This window comes from Ceratotherium simum, chromosome 35 (genome assembly GCF_057802395.1).
Source record: "Ceratotherium simum simum isolate JZ-2026a chromosome 35, ASM5780239v1, whole genome shotgun sequence".
In the NCBI taxonomy this organism is placed as follows: domain Eukaryota; kingdom Metazoa; phylum Chordata; class Mammalia; order Perissodactyla; family Rhinocerotidae; genus Ceratotherium; species Ceratotherium simum.
Window position 1 is genome coordinate 17658106 of NC_141934.1, and position 19477 is coordinate 17677582.

The 19477-nt window shown below is 49.4% G+C and overlaps 1 protein-coding gene across 1 annotated transcript in view; it reads left to right on the forward strand.

Moving 5' to 3' along the window:
• Window positions 1–19477, forward strand: part of KSR2 (kinase suppressor of ras 2) — a 402219-nt gene that overhangs the window by 302326 nt on the left and 80416 nt on the right. The window contains exons 8-10 of the mRNA XM_087424142.1: window positions 15350–15417; window positions 17309–17321; window positions 18314–18452. Coding sequence (XP_087280268.1) covers window positions 15350–15417; window positions 17309–17321; window positions 18314–18452 — 220 coding nt within the window. The remainder of the gene's footprint in view (window positions 1–15349; window positions 15418–17308; window positions 17322–18313; window positions 18453–19477) is intronic.

A 19477-nucleotide genomic window follows, 5' to 3' on the forward strand; every position in this document is an offset into this window, starting at 1 on the left:
ATTTCCCCGTACCCCAGCTGCTCTGTGAGTAGTCACGCCATGTTCGGTGGGGGAAGTGGCAGCTTTCGCATCCTCTCACCTGCAGAGTGGAGGCTTTGAAGTCAGGTAATTAGGTGCCAAGGACGCAGCCAGGAGTCAGCGAGGCTGAACACTTCCCGAGCTCTTTTAATTTCCAGTACTAGAGGGAGAACTCTGAGGCGGCCTTCGCTCCTGCTCTCTGTTCTAGAAGTAACGAGCAAAGGCTCAGACCCTGCCAAGGGTTGGCGGAGGAGGTGGGGGGAGAAGTGGGGCCTTGGGGGATAGCGGTGCCTGCAAGAAACGCAGCCTCCAGAAGCGGCCAGAACTGAGTTTGAGTCCCAGCTCTATTGCTGAACTCCCTGTGTGAGCTTGAGCAGGGGACTTGCCACCTCAGGGCTCAGTTTGCTTTTCTGCAAAGTGGGCATGATGCTAGCGCCCACTGGAGGGCTGTTGGAAGAGTCAATGAAATGTCCTTGCCCCGGAATATGATGTTTCAGCAAAGGACCTTCCTGCTCACTCCACCTTGTGCAAAAATGGCCCCTGGTATATAAGGGGCAGAATTCCAACCTTGCCGTGATCAGGCGGCACCGCTGATCTTGCCCATTTGCTCAGCCCTTGGAGAAACTGGCAAAATGGTGAAAGCAGGCTCTGGAGCTGCTACAAAGCTCCCCCATGCTTCAGGAATTTTGACGTTGTATTTGGGTAACTACAACAGAGTTTAGAGCTATCTCCAGTACATAATTATGAGTGTGCGTTACTGATAGCACCAGCTGAAGTTTGGACTTACTCTCCTATGAACAAAATCCTGCAGTTTTTGCATTAATTATTGTGAGGATAGACGGTCGTTTATATGTGTTTTCAAAGATGAGCAAAATTTTGGATGCACTTATGGGCTGATAGAAATGTCGGATGAAGGGCAGAACGGGGTAACACACACAGACCCCACTGTCAAGGTGTTTAGTGGAAGACACACCTATAGAGAAGTGAATTTCAGGGGCTCTGAAGTGCATGCCTAAAGAGCCACGACAGGTGCAATTTCAGAGGCGGCACCAAGAACGGGGAGGCAGCTTCTTAGAAAAAATGGGTGGAACCATTTGTTCATTTACTCAACTAATGCTTATTGAGTACCTACTATGCGCCAGGGACTGTTCTAGGCACAGGGGAAATGATAATGAATGAAATGCAAAATCCCTGCCCACGTGGCACTTGATGCTGGTGGTGGAGGGGGAACAGACAGTAAACAAAGGAAATTAGTACAACAGATCAACTGTTCAGATGACGCTAAGTGCTAAGGAGAAAGAGAAAGCAGAGAGGGGAGATAGGAAGGGCCAGGGAAGGGGCTGCAATTTTAATTAAAGTTCTTAGGGCAGATCTCCTACCCTAGTGGGAACTTGGGAAAAATAGTAGTGTGTGGCGCAAGTCATTTTCTGTTCTCTTAAAACACCCAGAGGTGCGGGTTAGAATCTGCTCTGAAGGCAATGATTTTTTTTTTTTTTAACCTGGAGCAGTCCTGGTTCTCTTCCTAGAAACTTCCCGGGTGATGAGGATTGGATTAGACCCATGCTGTTCCACGTGTGGTCCCTGGACCAGCCGCACCAGCAGCACCGGGAGCTGGTTAGAAATGCAGAGTCTCAGGCCCCTAATAACTTCCCGGGTGGTGCTAGGCTGCAGATCCTGGGACCACCTTTTGAGAACCACCGCTCTACATAAAAGTAGTCATTTGACAAAATCAAACTTTATTTTCCAGCCTGACATTTCAACATGTGAGATTTTTTTTTAAAGGATGGTCAGTCTTTTCGCATTATTTTTCAGGCTCTTCTGCTGTTAGATCCCTTGGCCTCACTGTGTAGACTTGAGTCTTGTTCATCATCGTCTCTCCAGTAAATTCATCCAGTAAATATTTGTGTGATGAGTCAACAAGATAAGGCATAGTTAGGAACCCAGGCCGTAGGTCAGACACACACCTATATTTGAATCCTGACTCTGCCACTAACTGGTTGGTGACCACTTCTGAGCCCCAGTTTCTTCCTCTGTAGAAAGGGGAAAATAATATCTACCTCACTAGATTATTTAAAAAAAACAGCTGTCAGAGAAATAAGGCAAAATGCCCAGCCTTGTACCTGGCCCATGATAAGAGCTTAATAAACGAAAGCTAATACTGTTACTAGCTTTATAAATTAATTTCGGGGTACCCCGCACCCAGGAAATCAGGATACTTCTGCATGTCTATCCTCTTTCTTTCCTGCTTTGATTTAATACCCACTTCCTCCGGATGCTCATCAGCTGTCTTGTTGGCGTTCTGAATAGAGAGATTAATGAACTAATAGGAAATTGTGCTCAGAAAGCAATTCGCGGTTATCTAAATTGAGGCGTTTTCATCTAATAGGTTCATGAGCGCGGAATGGAGTTTAGTTCTAAGTGGGCGGATGTCAGCACAATCCACGTATTGTCTGATAACTGTGGATTCAGCTGGCCAAAGTTTGCTTTCGCAGGAAGATGCGGATGGATATCCCAGGCCTCGATGGCGTGTTACCTGTATCCTCCCTCCTTCTCAGGGTCCTTCCCAGGTTTCTGCAGAGCTGAGGTCTCCTTGGAAACCTCTCCATTCCTATCTGTGCTTCTTGCAGGAAGTGCACGACAGTGATTAGGGTGGCTTGTGCTCTAGAAAACGAGTTTGAACCAAGATGCTTTTTTTTCTGCATGGGCTGGAGTATGGAAGGGAGTGGGGGTCATTTTCCAAGACCACCAGTGGAGAAGTAGCATTTTAACTCTCTTGTGCGTGTTTTAGCTGCTCCGTGCTCCTCTTTTGTAGACTGTGCTCTGGTTCTGGTTAGGTCAGCAGAGCCATCTGTGCATCTGCCATTTGGGGGAGTCTGTGCCACCATTTAGGGTACAAGGGTGAAAAAGACGGTTGCTGTCCTCCAGTTGCTGGCAGTCACCAACCAGTTCTCAAGGCTGCCCTGACCCCACCTTGGGATCATGGTGGGAGCTTAAAATTACAGCTTCTGAGCCATTCCCAAGACTTCCTGGCCCAAACTCTGGGGACAAGGCCTAGAAATCTGCATTTTTTTTTTTTTTTTTTGGTGAGGGAGATCAGCCCTGAGCTAACATCCGATGCTGATCCTCCTCTTTTTTTTTTGCTGAGGAAGAACGGCCCCGAGCTAACATCTACCAATCCTCCTCTTTTTGCTGAGGAAGACTGACCCTGGGCTAACATCCATGCCCATCTTCCTCCACTTTATATGGGACGCCGCCACAGCATGGCTTGACAAGCGGTGTGTCGGTGCGCGCCCGGGATCCGAACCCGCGAACCCCGGGCCGCCGCAGCAGAGCGCGCGCACTTACCTGCTTGAGCCACGGGGCCGGCCCCTGGAAATCTGCATTTTTGACAAGCCCCCCAGATCCTTCATATTTGCGCTGAAGTGTGAGTGAGGAATGTGGATCCAGAAGGAGGGGCTAACAAGGTAGATAACTACCTTGTTCTGGGCTGAGGAAACAGCCAGGGCAAAAGCTTAGATCAAGACTGAAAAGAGCTTGAACATATTTTGCAATTGTTTGCAGCAGGCAGGGCCTGGGGTGGACAGGAAACTGCTTTGCAGCTGTGCTGCTGGGAACCGGGCCGGCTACTGTGGCTGGGGCTGCTGCTCCCTGAGGCTCCAGGCCTGGGTGGGGGACCGCTCACCCCCCACCAGCCCCACCCCTGGGAAAGCAGTCCTGGGCTCCGGAGCTCTCCTCGTGCTGGAGCGGCTCATTTGCCAGGACAAGGCCTGGAGGAGGGGAGTGCTGGTGTCGGTGGCCCTTCCTCTTGGTGGTCGAGTGGGGAGCAGAGGCCAGGAGTTCTGATGTTCCCTGAGTCACCTGCCCTGAGGGCCTGAGATGGGAAAGGTGTGGATATCAGAATACCTTGCAGATGCTTAAGACTCATTTTTCTCTTGGACCAAGGAGTACTCACAGCTCTGCTTTGAAGATAGGATAATAAAATCAGTGGCGCTGAGGGCAGCTTTCCCTCACCCACGTGTGCCTTGATGTCCTGCTCACGCTTCCAGTGGCCTCATTTAGCAGCTGTCATGGGTGCTGCTAACGGCTCATCCCTGAGACCTTCTCCGAGGCTCGCCCTTGGGTGATTGCAGCCACCTCACCTCAAGGTGCCTGGGAGCGAGCCTCGCCCTCCCCCAGGTGGCTCAGCGCCAGGGACTGACTGGTGCAGACACGCAAAAGCCCAGCCTCTTGCCTCGAGGCAGACAGCCTGCATGGTGCAGTCCACACTCCAGAGGCCCCCTGGGATCAAGCTGAGGCTAGAGTCCCCCAAAACCATGTCCTCACTTGGCTTCTCCTCTATTTCCTATGCTACTCCCCCACAATGGAGTAGGTCTTGCCTGGAGAGCTCCCTCCATAGATCACTTGCAAGAATACCCATCTCAGGCTCTGCTTCTAGGGAACCCAACTTCAGACAGTAAAGCAACAGCAGGATCCAGACTCTGGAACCAGAGAGAGCTGGGTTCCAGTCCTGGCTCTGCCACTTCCTGGCTGTGTGACTCTAGGAAGGTTTCTAAACCTCTCTGATGTGAAATGAGGCTAATACTTTCATTTGATGTGATAAGATGAGTGCCCCAATCACATTAATGACTTGGGGATGCCTTCAAATCAGAATCTCTAAATAAGTTGTTCAGCATCTACTTAGCTACAGGCACTGATTTTCTGTTAATACAAAGTATGAAAAGAAACATACTCACCAAATCACTTCCATGGGTTGAAGCAAGGTTGAAGTTCTGGAAAATTTAGCACATTTCCTACTGTTCTGTAGTTCTTGTTCTTCATTCTTTCAGGATTTTCTGAACAAGCCAACTTCTTGGAAGACACGTTAAAGGATTTATATCAGGATTTCACAACCTTGCATTATTGACATTTTGGGCCAGATAGTTCTTGGGGGGGGGGGCTGTCCTGTGCATTGTAAGATGTTTAGCAGCATCCCTGGCCTCCACCCACTGGATGCCAACAGCACCTCCTCCTTCACCCTCAGATGTGACAATCAAAAATGTCTCCAGACATTGCCAAATGATCCCTGGGGGGGCAAAATTGCCCGTGGTGGAGAACCCCTAGTTTACATAATAAACCCTCTTTCCCAGCCAACGGGCCTGTGGTATGCATTATTCAGTTGTAGAGTCCAAATATTCAATGGAGTGATCAAACGTCGCAGTTTGCCCGGGACTTTCCTGGCTTTAGCACTGAAAGTTCCATGTCCTAGGTGACCCAGGTTGGTTGGGGCAGGTCTACACTAGCTAGAAACACTTTCCGTGTTCCAGTTGCTCCCTTCTGTAGGAATAAGACCCATAATCATTTCCCTGGAAAGATAAAAAATCATGTTTAGAAACCTGAGTTGGGCCGGCCCCGTGGCTTAGTGGTTAAGTGTGCGCGCTCTGCTGCTGGCGGCCCAGGTTCGGATCCCGTGCGCGCACCGACACACTGCTTGTCAAGCCATGCTGAGGCCGCATCCCACATACAGCAACTAGAAGGATGTGCAGCTATGACATACAACTATCCCCTGGGGCTTTGGGGGAAAAAAATAAGATAAATAAAAAAAAAAAGAAAAAAAAAAAGAAACCTGAGTTAACCAGCACAAGATTTCCAGTTTATTCCAGTGATGCTTTAATGCACTTTGTACAAGTCCCCTCTCCTCCCACCTGCAGTGGCCTGGCTGGATAAGCTTGCGTTTATTTCTTCTCCTGTAAGCAGTCACTTGACTGATTTTCATTTAAGTGAGCCAGGCCCCCCTTTATCCGGTTTTGCTCTATTATTTTATCTTTTCACTTGGATTTCCTGCATTCTTCGGTTGCCTTCTTGCCCTGCATGTCCTCCTAGCCTGTGCTGTTGCATCAAAATACAGTGTTTCTTCTGAAAATTCTCTAGTTTTGTAAGGCTTCAGCCACAGGTGATGAGGATGGAAAAGTGTGCAATCAGCCACGGTTGGTTTGAGCCACTGGGCGCCCTAATTTCCCCAGCCCTTGAAAAGCTGGGGAAGTGATGAGCGCTGAGGTCGCAGCTGCTGCGAAGTTCCGGGAAGCTTCAGGAATTTGCACAACAGGCAGGATATTGGCAGGATATAATTACGAGCATGCATTTCAGAGATCACCAGCTTGAAGCCTGAACTTACTTTCCATAAATAGAAAGACTTCAGTTTTTGCAATAATCATAATGGGAAGTAATGGTCCCTTATAGACATTTTTACCTATTATAAGCAAAAATTTGGGTCTAATTACAGTTGTACGTGAGGGATGATTATAATTCTACTAGAGGCTGAAGTGGGGATTGGACGTGATGGTGATAATGATGATGGTGAGGTCATGTATTGAGGGCTTACTAAGTGCCAGATGTTTTGCTAAACACTTTCCATGCATGATCTCATTTAATCCTTGCAGCAACCGTGGAAGGTAGGCCTATTGTTATCCCCATTTTACAGATGAGGAAACAGAGGCCTTTAGGAGAAAAGAGCTGGCCCAAAATCTCACAGTGGGTGGATCTGCTCCTCAAACCCACCGATGCCTCTGAGTCCAGATCCCAGACTCTTAACTGCTTTACATGGGCAAAGGGCCAGCCGCACAGTAGGCCAGCAACAAATGTTAGGTCCTACTCTGCTCCTTGAACTAAGCAAGCAGAACAGAAGATGAGAATCTGATCTCACCTGGACCAGAGCTATTAGTCTTTTCCTCATTCCTCCCCCGCCTGCTACCCCTCCTGTCATCCCTTCTTGAACTGAAAGATGACAAATGAGTCTTTGTGTTCTGATGAACACCTCTAGGTCCTGGGAGCCAACAGGACTCTGTGGTCACTCTCTCCTCTCCCAAGGAAGTGGGGTAGGGGGGCATCTCTAACAGGTAATAATTCTTCCTTACAGAATCCTCTTATGGAGAGAACAGTGCTGGGGTTTTCCTGGGTATTTTTCATCACGTTGCTGGAGCCTGCGGTCTGATTTACATGTTAATGCTCCCCACCATCCTTGCTCGTGTCTGTTCTTGGGTTTTTCTTTCTCACCCAGTTGTAGGCCCAAGAGCTCAACCCCACTGAGTTGTCGGCAGTGGGGGGGGCTGTTTGATATCTTCACTGAGAGCGTATGGAGTCGTTTCTAGAAGCATGGGCTCAAATGAGAGACCACAGGGGAAGAAGAACAAGACGGAGCTGCTCGGTTGGCGTATTCGGTGAAACAAGCCTGGCTGTAAAGGCGGTGATGATTTGGTTTAGTGATTCAGCAAAAAGCTCGAGGAGCACTTCATGCGGTGACCTGGGGGAGGACAGCCGAGGCAGGGCATAGGACAGCTCACGAGAGCGGGAACTTTGCTGCCTGTCGTAAATATCTGCTGCCAGAGGGGGTCTTTCCAAAATGCTTGTCTAGCCTTCACCTCCCTGGTTCAAATCCTTATGGGTTCCCCTTTGCTCTCAGGATAAAATCCAATCTCATGATGAGACCCTGCACCATCCCTTGCTTACCCTTCCGTCCTCCTCTCTCACGCCTTCCCTCCTCACACCCAGAGATCAACCCCTGCAGCAGCCCATGTGCCCACTCATGGACGCATCTTTGCACCCTGTTGCTTCAGCCTGGATCTCTCTTGCATACCTCTGCTAGCTCCCATTTCTCTTTCAGGCTCAGCTCAGTCATCACTTCCTCCAGGAAGCCCTCCCTGATTCCCCTCTTATCCAAAGTGCCATGCCTTGCCCTTCCCTGTCGTTCCATATAACATACTACATTGTGTTTGTCCACTTACTGCCTGTCTCTCTAACCAGACTTGAGACTCTCTGAGGGCAGGGCTGTGTCCGGGTTGTTCACTGTTTATACTTCTGGGGCCAGCACAGGGCTGGGCACACAGCAAGAGCTCAGTACATATGTGTTGGTGGAGCAGATCTCAGAAGGAGCCTCTGGAGGGAAAATGGTTCTTGCCAACCCAAGGCCCCGAGACCCTGGTTCCAGTCCACATGGGATCCTTTTTCAGAGGCAATTTTGAGGCAGTGGGATGAGTGGAAAGATGTTCCCACTTGAAATGATAAGAGATGGGTTTACATACCTAGACAGTAAACTCCTTAGGTGATTGTAAGAAAGATGATTAAGGAAAGGATTCTTGCCCTATTTTATTATACACCCCCAGCGCCTCACACAGCCCCTGGCTATAATGTTTTTTGTGTGCATGAATGAATCAATTATTCTGACTCTGCCCTTTATTATCTGTGTGATTGGGCTGCTTACAGAGCCTCTGTCTTCTTGACTTTGGAATGGGTATCCGCCTTTCACGGCATTGTTGTTCAGAATAAACAGGTTCTGTGAGAGCGCCTGGCCCAAAGCCAACGCTTCCTGACGTTTCCTCAGTTGGATGTTAGGGGCCAAGTTTTTAAAATGTTCCATTTGTATTCTGGAAAGGAAGGCCGTGCCCTGCTCAGATGGACAGGAAAGTGAGCTGGTGCGGAATGAGAGAAAGCAGGAGAAATCGGGGATTTGCTCCATGAAGCTCCGAGCGAACTTTTCCTAAATTGGTTAGAATCACCCTGTGAACCATTAGAAGTGGACGTGACTGTCTCCCCCAGCAGCAGTCTTACCCATCTCCCCCTCCCCGTCCCGGGAAGGCTGGCGTTCTGATCCAGCCCCACGCCGGGCTCTGGGCTTGTGTCTGCTCCACAGGGCTGCTGGGGGCCGTGACAAACCCATTAAGGACACAGCAGAGCTGCTCGTAAAAGGGACCATTTGTCCCCCGCAGTTCCTGGGCAAGATCCGTGGAAGTCCAGCCTGCTTCGGGTCATATCCCTGTCCCCCATGTTGGGGAGGAGGGAGGGCAGAAAGAAGGGAATGCAGAGAGGGGCATATTTGCATTTCACAAACTGCGAGGGATACAATTGATAAGAAATAGAAATCATTTTTCAAAAACATTTTGATAGAGACAATTAATGCCCTACACCAGTAGCCTTTGAGAGGTTTCTCTTCTGCCACTCCTTCCTTCCTTCCTCTTTCTTTCCTTCTCTCTCCCTCCATCCCTCCAGTATTTACTCAGCACGTGTTATGCGCCAGCCACCAGGCTGGGCACTGAAGGCGGGTAGGACAGGGAGCTTCAAAGATGCAGAAGACCCAGATCCTGCCCTCAAGATAAATTCACATATTTAATTTTCAGACAGAGAGGATGTCTCGTTTAGCCAGCAGCTCCTTTGGGGAATGAGATGGTCCACGTAAGCAACTTTTCTGGAGAACTGAAGCTGATCCTATTAGCCTTGGAAGTTAAAAGAAAAATTAACCCGTTTCATTGAAAGTTTTAAATAAATCCTTTCCAAGTTTCCAGGCTGCACGCGGCTCGCATGGCGTTCCCTGTGCGCACTCGAGCATCTTTTAGTCCTGCCTGCGGAAACACTAGCCTATTTGCTGCCTAGGTGGACATTCCTGGGGCACTTTCTCATTTGATCCTCTTTGCAGTTTTGCAGATGAGGAACCTGGAACACAGCCAGGCAGATGGATGCCCCCTTGGTCTGGGAAGTGTAGAACTCGAGAATCAAGCTCGAGTTGGCTTGCTTCCGCAGCCCCAGCTTTCTACCACTTGTGGAACCCCTACGATCTTTCTCTGGTCATCTGGTAATCCTAAATCATGGTGCTCCTCCGGGGCACGTCTGGTGCGGAGGGTTGTCTGGGGAGGCCAGCTGTGTTCTCCCCACCCCTCGCTTTTCCTCCTCGTGGAACGGAGCACCTGCAGAACCAAACTCATTAAGGCCTGTGGGCTGAAGAGACGCATGGGGGACAAGGAGCAGAGGGCTTGGTTTTGGTATGAGGACACATGGGTGTTCTGAACCTCCTGTGATAATCATGGTGGCTCAGTTGGGCTCCCCTTTCTCTACAGACCTACAGACAAGGATTGGAGGGCAAGTGGTTTATTTGAGATGTGATTCCAGGCCACACCAGCAGGGAGTGGGGAAGTGAGACAGGGAAGGAAGGCAGCCAGCACAGGGTGCCTCGAAGAGCAGGCTATGGCCGTGAGCAGCTGGGGTCCAATCCCACATCCACACACCTCGGAGTTGTCCAGCCGAGGGAGAGGAGGCGGGGTACTCATCAACCAGCTCCCACCTGTGTTTGTTTCGCGGCTCCAGGCATTCCAGCCAGCCCACGTTTCCAGCCAGAGAAAGCCCTCCAGCAGAGGGTCTTGCAGTAAAAAGTTGCTGCCCAAACCATCAGTAGTAATGATAACTACCGTAATAAAAACAATAGTACCTGCTACTTCAAGGATTTGTCCTAGGCCCCTTACCCGTGTCGTATCCTTAGTCCTCACCACAACCCTGTGAGGCAGATGCTTTGATTGTCTCCACTTTACAGATGAAAAAACTGAGGCTCAGAGTGGATCAGCGACTTGCCCAAGTTGTCACAGCCAAGAAGTGGTGGTGTCAAGCTTTGAACTCAGATTTGTTCTGTATATTATCTTGACCCCGTTTCCCTTTTTGGGGGTAGGGGGAATACTGTATTCTGGAAGATGTAGGCTCCTACACATCTCTCATCTGGGAAGTAGAACCTATCCCTCATATACAGTGGTTCTTGAGCTCTGGCATGCACTGGCGAAAAATTCACGTTTCTAGCCCTTACCGACTCAGGCCCCTGGAGGGTAAGTCTTGGGGACCTGATTCTGAAGCAGTTGGTCCACCAGTAAATTGTGTGGTAGTAGTTCTTTCTTCTGTGGGCAGTGAGAAGGAAAAGTCTAATTTGGGTGGAGTCGTGCGTATTTCCTGCGAGAAACATGATTCATCGTAAGTGGGACATAGTGTGTCTGCATTGTGCAGAAGCCTGACCTCGGTCCCTCCGCTTCCTCCCTCCCCAGCTGGGTAATTTCAGTGCAAGGCTAATCCTGCCGACTCTGTTAGCAGATCCTGGATGTGCCGGCTCTAGTTCTTGACATCTGAGCCCCCGTGCGAGGGTTAAGTGTCTGGGCACCGGAGATAGTTCTCTCGGGTGTTCTGCGTGAGCAGTGGTGGTGTTCCCACTCCTGGCACTGCCCTCTGAAGCCCTGGCTGGAAGGACGAGCGTTCCGTCTCCCACCCTTTGGCCAGAGGTGAAGGAGGGCTTTTCCATTACTGCAAGGGACAAGTGACAAAGGACACTGAACATGCCCGGGTGGGGGCAGGAAATGGGCCAACGTCACTGGCAGTCTTGCCTGCCCCATCCTGATTCAGATGTGGTCCAAAGGTTACATTAAATTGCTTGCCCCTGCTTCATGGTGCTGCCCACGATAGCAACAGGCTTCTTCACAGCTGCCTGTCACCCTTCCAGCTGGGCTTGTTCAAGAAGATTCAAAGGTGAGCGTGGCAGAAAGGAACAGTTTCTTTCTGGAAGCTTCCAGAGTGGAGTTGAGCTAGTTCAAACAGGAATAAATGTAGAAACTTCTTGGTTCCACTTTCATTTGGCATCAACAGATTCCCCAACTCAGGGCTTCCCAAACATCGATCTGACTGTGTCACAGTCATCAAAAGCCCCTGTGCCTGTAGAATCAAATGCAAACTCCTTGGTGGGGCCACAGGGACCCCTGCCCATCTCCCCTTCCTCATGTCTTCATCGCTTTTCCTGTTCTCTTCACTTTAGCCTCATTGACCTGTAACTTCTGACCCCTGAGCCCACCAAGCTTGTGCTTGCCTCCAAACCTTTGCGCCGGCTGGAAGCCCTTGTCCTCTTACTCCCGTCACTCTCCATCGCATTTCCCTGTATTATTTTTTTCATGATCTTACCACACCTACAATTACCTGATATTTGTTTATGTGTTTATAATCCCTTCCCATAAGCATAGCAGCTTCATCTGCCCTGTCCAATATGTCCCCAGGACCTGGGACACAATAGACCCAGTGAAGTGTTTGTAGAATGAATGAAAGGCTGATTTTCACGTTCAGCAGAGCATCATATCAGGGTCTTGATGCAACACCGGTCATCTCCCTGGAGACTGGGATCTTCCCTATAGGTCAGAGAGTCTGGGGGCCTTAGGGAAGAAAAACACAAAGCCGGTTTGCAGTACGTGGAATTTTTATTATCCCTTTCAAGTCAGGCAACTGTAGGGGAAAGAGCAAGGTGACATCTTAGGCTTGTCTCAAAGAAGGACCTTTTGACTCAGCTGGTTCTAGACCCCAGGAACCTACCCCTTTGTTCACCCCCACCCCCTAGATGTAAAGCAAGAAGGATGGAAGTTTTGGAGGCATCTAGCATGATGGTTGGAGCTAGATGCAGGACCTCTATCTTTCACTGGCTATTTGACCTTGGGCAAGTTATCCAAATTTGCTGAGCCTCAGTTTCTCACTCTGTAAAGTGGGGATAACAATAGTTCCTACTTTTGAGGGTTGTTACGAAGATTAAATAAATTGTAAAGCACTGAGAGCATCCTCTGGTACATCGTAACATGACAGAAGCATTAGCTCCTGTTTTTTCAGTCACACAGTCTTTATGACAGTCATGACCAGTAGTGTCTCCTAATGTTTTTCAACCATCTGCAACTTTTGGGTGCCAAGAGCTGCCACCTCTTTTTGAAGATTCCAGATTGTCTAAGCCACCTTTTTCCAGTCTAACTCAGCCATTCACTCCCCACCCTGTCATGATTTTGTCATTTTTATGTAGCAGCTTTGCATATATTTATTTACTATTTGTGGCCTTTTTTTTTTTTTTTTGGTTAGGAGGATTGTGCCTGAGCTAACATCTGTGCTAATCTTCCTCTACTTTATACATGGGACCCTGCCACAGCATGGCTTGATGAGCAGTGTGTAGGTCCACACTGGGGCCACCGAAGCACGGCACATGAACTTAACCACTATGCCACCAGGCCAGCCCCCTTTATGTTCTTTTTAACTTAAGTAAATTTATTAAGATGAAAACATATCTTATTATCATGAAGGAAAATCAGCATCACTTGCCACTAATATAAGGCAACCAGAAAAAAAATAGACATTCTAAAGGAAAAATAAATTTATTAAATTCCCTGTGGATACTGTTGCCTGTCCAACTGTTGCCTGGGACTGGGGTTAGCACGTGGTAGAGAGAATGTAAAGATGTGTTAGCACAAGAAACCTTCTCCCTGGTGCAACCAGAGTGAAGGAAAGTTGAAGGTGGACTACCGTTCTCTCAACATGATTCGGCATTGATTCATGCTGCCCACGTCCCTCCTGGCTTCCCCTCTGCCCTCTCAGTGGCCTCGGGTCTAACTTTTCCATATCAGAGAGGAATTCAGGGCCCTATTAGGGCCATAAAAGACTGAACACAACAAAAATTGGGGAAATGTGCACAGACATTCCAAAACCGTCAACTAGAGACGTAGCTCTCACACCTGAGCACTATCAGACTCCCCTGGAGGGCTTGTTGAAACAGATTACTGCATCTCAGCTCCAGAGTCTTTAATTATTCAGATCTGGGCTGGGGCCCCGGAAGTTGCATTTCTGAAAGGTTCCTGGATGGTGCTGGTGCTGCTGGTGTGAGGACTCCACTTTGAGAACCACTGAGCTAGACCTAATTGGGGGAGTCAATGCCGAGTCTACGTCTGGGCATTCGAACCATTCTGTTAAAGAGAACTATGAAATTCCTAGAGGGGAAGAGGGTGGAGGGCAAATCTAAAGTTCCCTCCTCTCTGAGCATTTTAATATTAAATCTCCAAGCAGCCCGAGGGCAGCCTTCTGGCAAAGATGTTGGCTGATGGAAGTTAGGCTGGTGATGGTGAGGGAATCCAAAGGGATGTGGTTGGAGCACTGATAGCATCACACAGTGCCTATCCATCCTATAGATGTAAAACTCGAAAAGAAAAGCACAAAGCCGGGTCATAGTAACTCGGGATTTTTACAACCCCTTTGAAGTCTGGCAATGATATAGGGAAGAGCATGACATGCTCTTCTTATAAGGTGACATCTTAGATTTGTCTCAAAGGAAGACGATTTGACACGCAACTCTTAATGCCTCTAAAACTTAACACCTGTTACTAATCTCATCCTAATTGGAAGCCTTGGTTGACTGTGTCCTGTAGCTTGAGCCTTTAAGAAAAACGAGGCCACCTTTGGCGCCACTAATCCAGGTTTTCTGCCAGGACAAGTCAGTTAATCTCAGTTTTTCCATCTGTAAGATGTGAATGATAATAATACTCATTTCGTAGGGTTGTTATAAAGATCCAATGACGTGGCATATGTAAAATGTTTAGTACAATGGCTGGCAAATGAGTCTTCAAGTAAATGGTAGATGATTATTAGGATTGTATGATGATGCTAAATACAGACTGATGGGGAAAATGGCTTTCAAAGCACGAAGCCCAAGTGGGCACTGTTGGCGAAACAGTTGCTACCCACTCTTCGACCAACCAGGGCTGACCTGTGAGAGTGGGATGGCTGCAAACTCTCTCGAGAGTTAATTTCCTGGGTGCCAAGGATATGCCTTTGCAGTAGCCCCATCTCATCTCACATCTTGGTATCCACAGTACTCAGAGCTTTTGGAACCACTGGGGCATTCTGTCCATCCATCCATCATCCGTCCACTCATCCATCCATCCATCCACCCACCCACCCACCCACCCACCTACCCATCCATCCATCCATCCACCTACCCATCCACCCATCCATCCATCCACCTACCCATCCATCCACCCATCCATCTACCCTCCCATCTGCCCATCCAGCCACCTACTCATCCATCCACCCATCTACCCATCCATCCATCCATCCACCTACCCATCCACCCATCCATCCACCTACCCATCCACCCATCCATCCATCCGTCCACCCATCCACCCATCCACCCATCCATCCACCTACCCATCCACCCATCCATCCATCCGTCCACCCTCCCATCTGCCCATCCAGCCACCTACTCATCCATCCACCCGTCTACCCATCCACCCATCCATCCACCTACCCATCCACCCATCCACCCATCCGGTCCACCCATCCACCCACCCATCCATCCATCCACCCATCCATCCATCCATCCACCTACCCATCCATCCACCCATCCATCTACCCTCCCATCTGCCCATCCAGCCACCTACTCATCCATCCACCCGTCTACCCATCCATCCATCCATCCATCCACCTACCCATCCATCCATCCATCCACCTACCCATCCATCCATCCATCCATCCACCTACCCATCCACCCATCCATCCATCCGTCCACCCATCCATCCATCCATCCATCCATCCATCCACCCACCCACCCACCCACCCACCCACCCACCTACCCATCTACCCATCCATCCACCCATCTACCCATCCATCCACCCATCCACCCATCCTCCCATCCACCCACCCATCCATCCATCCATCCATCCATCCATCCATCCACTCATCCGTCCTTCTCTCTCTTTCTTTCTCTCAGGTTAAAGTGCCACAACAAATGCACCAAAGAAGCCCCGCCCTGTCATCTCCTGATCATCCATCGAGGAGGTAAGTATTTAACACTTGCTGCCCTAGGGGTATAGGCGGGGTGGGGGCTCCTGCCAGCCATCTGAGATAGCTGTCCCACCCGGGCCAATTCTGGATGCCCCCTTAATTCCCTGATGCTTGCCTGTCTCATTCCTTCCCTCTGATGCCTTCTTCCTTATATCTGTCTCCTTAATCCATCCCCCACGCCTGTTCTCCCTATTCGTTGCCTCTCTACTGGTTTCTCTGATACTTTAGCCCCTAGATTCATCTCCCCCTACCTAAGTCTTTTTCTCTCGTTCTTGTCCTTTCTTCTAATTTCCACTCACCTCTCTTTCCCCTGATTCCATGCCTTTTCCTTCCCCCTTAAGAAGAGTGCTGGCTGAGTGTTTTTCCCTTATATGCTCTTCACGCTCAGTCAATTGGCCCTGCAGAAGTGGGCATGGGGAGGGGTCTGGCTTGGGCCTGTTGGTTTGGGCCATCTGTGTTCTATCCTCTGGGGCCCTGGGAGTGTCTGGGCCAAGCTGTCCAGGCAGGGAGGTAGTAGCTACCCTTGGGAGAGCCACTACCAGTCTTCCACCATGCAAAAGCAAGATCCATTTAGCAGGAAGGCAAGACTAGAAGGAAAGGCTTTTCCCTGCCTGCCAAGGACTCAATAGAGGCACTTCCTTGGGAAACCTTAGTCCAGCTTTCAAAATAGTTCCCCTGATTCTTTTCCTATGGGGTAGTTATTCTCAGACTCCATTATCCACATTGCAATTCAATTACTGGGGGACTCTCTAGGCCCGTGCTGTTCAACACTACCAGCCACGTCTGACTGTTTAAATTTAGATTAATTAAAATGAAATAAGAACAAAAATTTAATTACTCTGTCACACCAGCCACATTTCAAGGGCTCAGTAGACACATGTGGCCACCATATTGGATGGTGCAGATATAGAGCACTTTCATTGTCACAGAAAGTTCTACTGGGCATTGCTGGTCCAGACTCTTGCTGTCGAAGTGTGGTCCATGGACCAGCACCATTGGAATCAGCTGGGAGCCTGTTAGACATGCACAATTTCTGGCCCCACTCCAGAACTACTGGAGCAGAATCTGCATTTTTAATAGCATATATAGGCCATTCCTCTGCACTTTAAAGTTGACAAGCACTGCTCTAGAGTAGAAGTTGCAAACTAAATGCCTACCGGGGCCAAGCAAGTACCCTCGAGAGAAGCTGGCCAGAAGGGGCCGTGCAAAGTGGAGGGAAAGCCCAGGCACCGTCTAGAGAGAGCCACTCCAGCAGCGATGTGGATCTCGCTGCAGCATGTTTCATGTTTCAAAGAAAAGCCCAAATAGTTTTATGTGGCGTATATTTATTTTAACAGTTTAGCAACTTATTAAAATTGTTGCTGGCCACCTCCCTGCCAGCCCCCGTCTATAGGTCCGCTAGAGGCTTAGAGCCATCTTTGCGGTACGCAACTTGCTAATCTGAGACTGAGTTCCTCCTCGTCTTCCCACTCCGCCCCTCCCAGCTCTCCTGGCCTTGGTCAGTGTAGGCTCAGGGGAACCTGCCCTGTTTTAAAATGAACCCAAAGGAAGCTTAAAGAAGGATGCAAATCACTGCCAAAAGGGCTGGGATGTGTTCCAAAGCCAACGGGCCATTGGTTTTCGATGATCTTTGCATTACTTAACTCCATGAGGAGAGGCAAGTGTAAGTGAGGGAAAAGTCTTCAGCTCTCTTCTCACCCCACATCCTTAATTAAGAACCATCTATTCCTTAAACAACTGTATATACTCAGTGAGGCTATTTTAAACCCGAATTCTCACTGCTCTTGAGCCCTGTCTTGGGTCAGCTTCGTTGGAGAAATCGCCTCCCACCGAATTCCTCTCCATAGTGAGTTCCCCTGGAATCCAGCTCCCGCGTGGAGACCAGAATTGGTCTGCTGGAAGGCGACCCGCTCTCAGAGGCTGACATCTCAAGAAGGGCTCGTCCCACCCACCATCACAGCCGTGCCCTCTTTGCTCAAAGGCAGCAGGTGCCTGTACATGCGAAGCAAATGGAACTTTCCAGAAGTCCACCAGCTTCTTGCTTTCCCCCCTCCTCCTGTTGGTAGGAAGTTGAAAATATAGTTGGTTTCCATGGTGATGGCAGCTCAGGCTAAGCAGAGAAATTAAATCCCTGGGTCAGTCCAAAGCTTTAACTTTTCCACCAACACCCCCTTCCCACCCCCGCAATAAAAAACAGCTAACGAGTAACACCACCAGGCATCAAATTGGAATCTGAGCTTCTCGCTTTTGTCCCTCCCTGTGATCCCTTTAAGTAGTAGAAATAACAGAGGGTAACAGGGAGAGGGGCTTGGGTGTGGTGGATCTGGAAACATTTATTTAGCATCAACTGTGTGCCCACCTTTTTGTGTGGCTGTTAAGATGTCTCTGAGGGGGAGGCTGTAAGAGCTAAGTCTTTTCTTTCAGGGATCTGGGGTGGCCTGGTTTAGGACAAATGTGTTTTGACGTGTGACAGGCTACTCAGGCCTGAGAAATCCCACATATAACGAAAGATGATCCCAACAGAAAGGTTAGATGGGGGCAGGGACGGGTGGCTTGTCCACTGATTACAGACCCTGCGAAATCAGGAACCTCTTGTATTTCAAAGGAGGTTCAGTTCTGAAATGAACACCGATGGGAAACAATTATGATATTGGAAAAGGAAACCTGATAGCTTCAGTTTTATTGTTATAATTTTTAATTGTCAAAAGTCATGTATTGACAACTCAAAAATTTTAGAAGCCAGGGAGAATACCCGATCCCACTGCCATGACATAACAACTATCATTTTTAGTGAATTCTCTTCCAGTCCCCCAGGGGTGGGCCTGCCAGGCGGGGTCTGAGCTCTCCTGGCATAACGAACAAAGTGATACTTAAACTCCCAAATCGCTGTTTTTGCCCCTACGGATCCAGCACGGTTAGTCCGGACAGAGTCCGTCCCGTGTGACATCAACAACCCTCTACGAAAGCCACCCCGGTATTCAGACCTGCACATCAGTCAGACGCTCCCCAAAACCAACAAGATCAACAAGGTGAGGCTGGGGTCCTGCTGGGTCAGGGCACGCGGAGGCTGCTGCTGGGGCAGGGCGGGCACGGGAGGGAGGACGGGGCTTGAGCGGGACGTGGCGGCTTGATCTGGGAGCGATGCCCGCCCCTCCCAGCCCATCTGTGCTCTTCTGTTTCTATGTGGTTTGTCTAGTAAAGCTTGGGGGCATCCAGCCATCAGTGGAGAGTGAGTGTGCCAGAAATCTGTCTAATTTAGAGAGAGGGCACGTGGAAATGAGAATGTGTGTCGAGGAGGGCGCAGTAGGGACGGTAGGAGAGCCTCAGGCGGCGTTCCTTAGTGGTCCAGATCCCACCCTCTTTACTCGGTGATGTGTTTCACCATTTACCAGGATAAGCTTTGCAAATGGTTCTAGGCTTTCGGCCACCTCTGTTGAATCAAACTACCAAAGGAAGTGAATCTATTTCTGAGCTCCTGCTGGAGACCAGGTGGATGGCTGCGTATGGGAGCCCTGAGCTCTGAGCCACAGCCATTGGGTTGACTTCAGCTGGTCCTCAGACAGTGGTCAGCAGTGGCCTGTCTGTGCATCTTTTTTTCCAACGTGGCCTGGAAATTTCCAGCAGGATTTCCACATCCTTTGTGTGGTCTATTGGTGGAACTGCACCAAAGCTATTCCAGCCTCATGGTAGGAGGCAAAGTTTGTATAGGCCAATAGGTGATTTCTCAAGCCCCAAGATGCTTGATGCGTTGTGTTGAAGGTGGATAAGGCGCAGATCAATCCAAGCGGGTGGGAAGTCACCAACCTGTGTTCAGGTCCCAGATGAGCATGATGATGGCTGTGTGACCCCCGCAATGGTAAGGCGCAGTCTCACCTTTCTGCATAAGGCTGGAGGGCACTGCCCGCTCCCCAATTCATTCTCCGCACAGCAGCCAGAGCAATTCTTAATGAATATAATTTGAATCACGTCACCCTCTGCTTAAAAACCATCCAGTGGCTTCCTATTGTGTTCAGAAAACAAATCAAATTCCTTACTGCAGCCTGCATGATTTGGT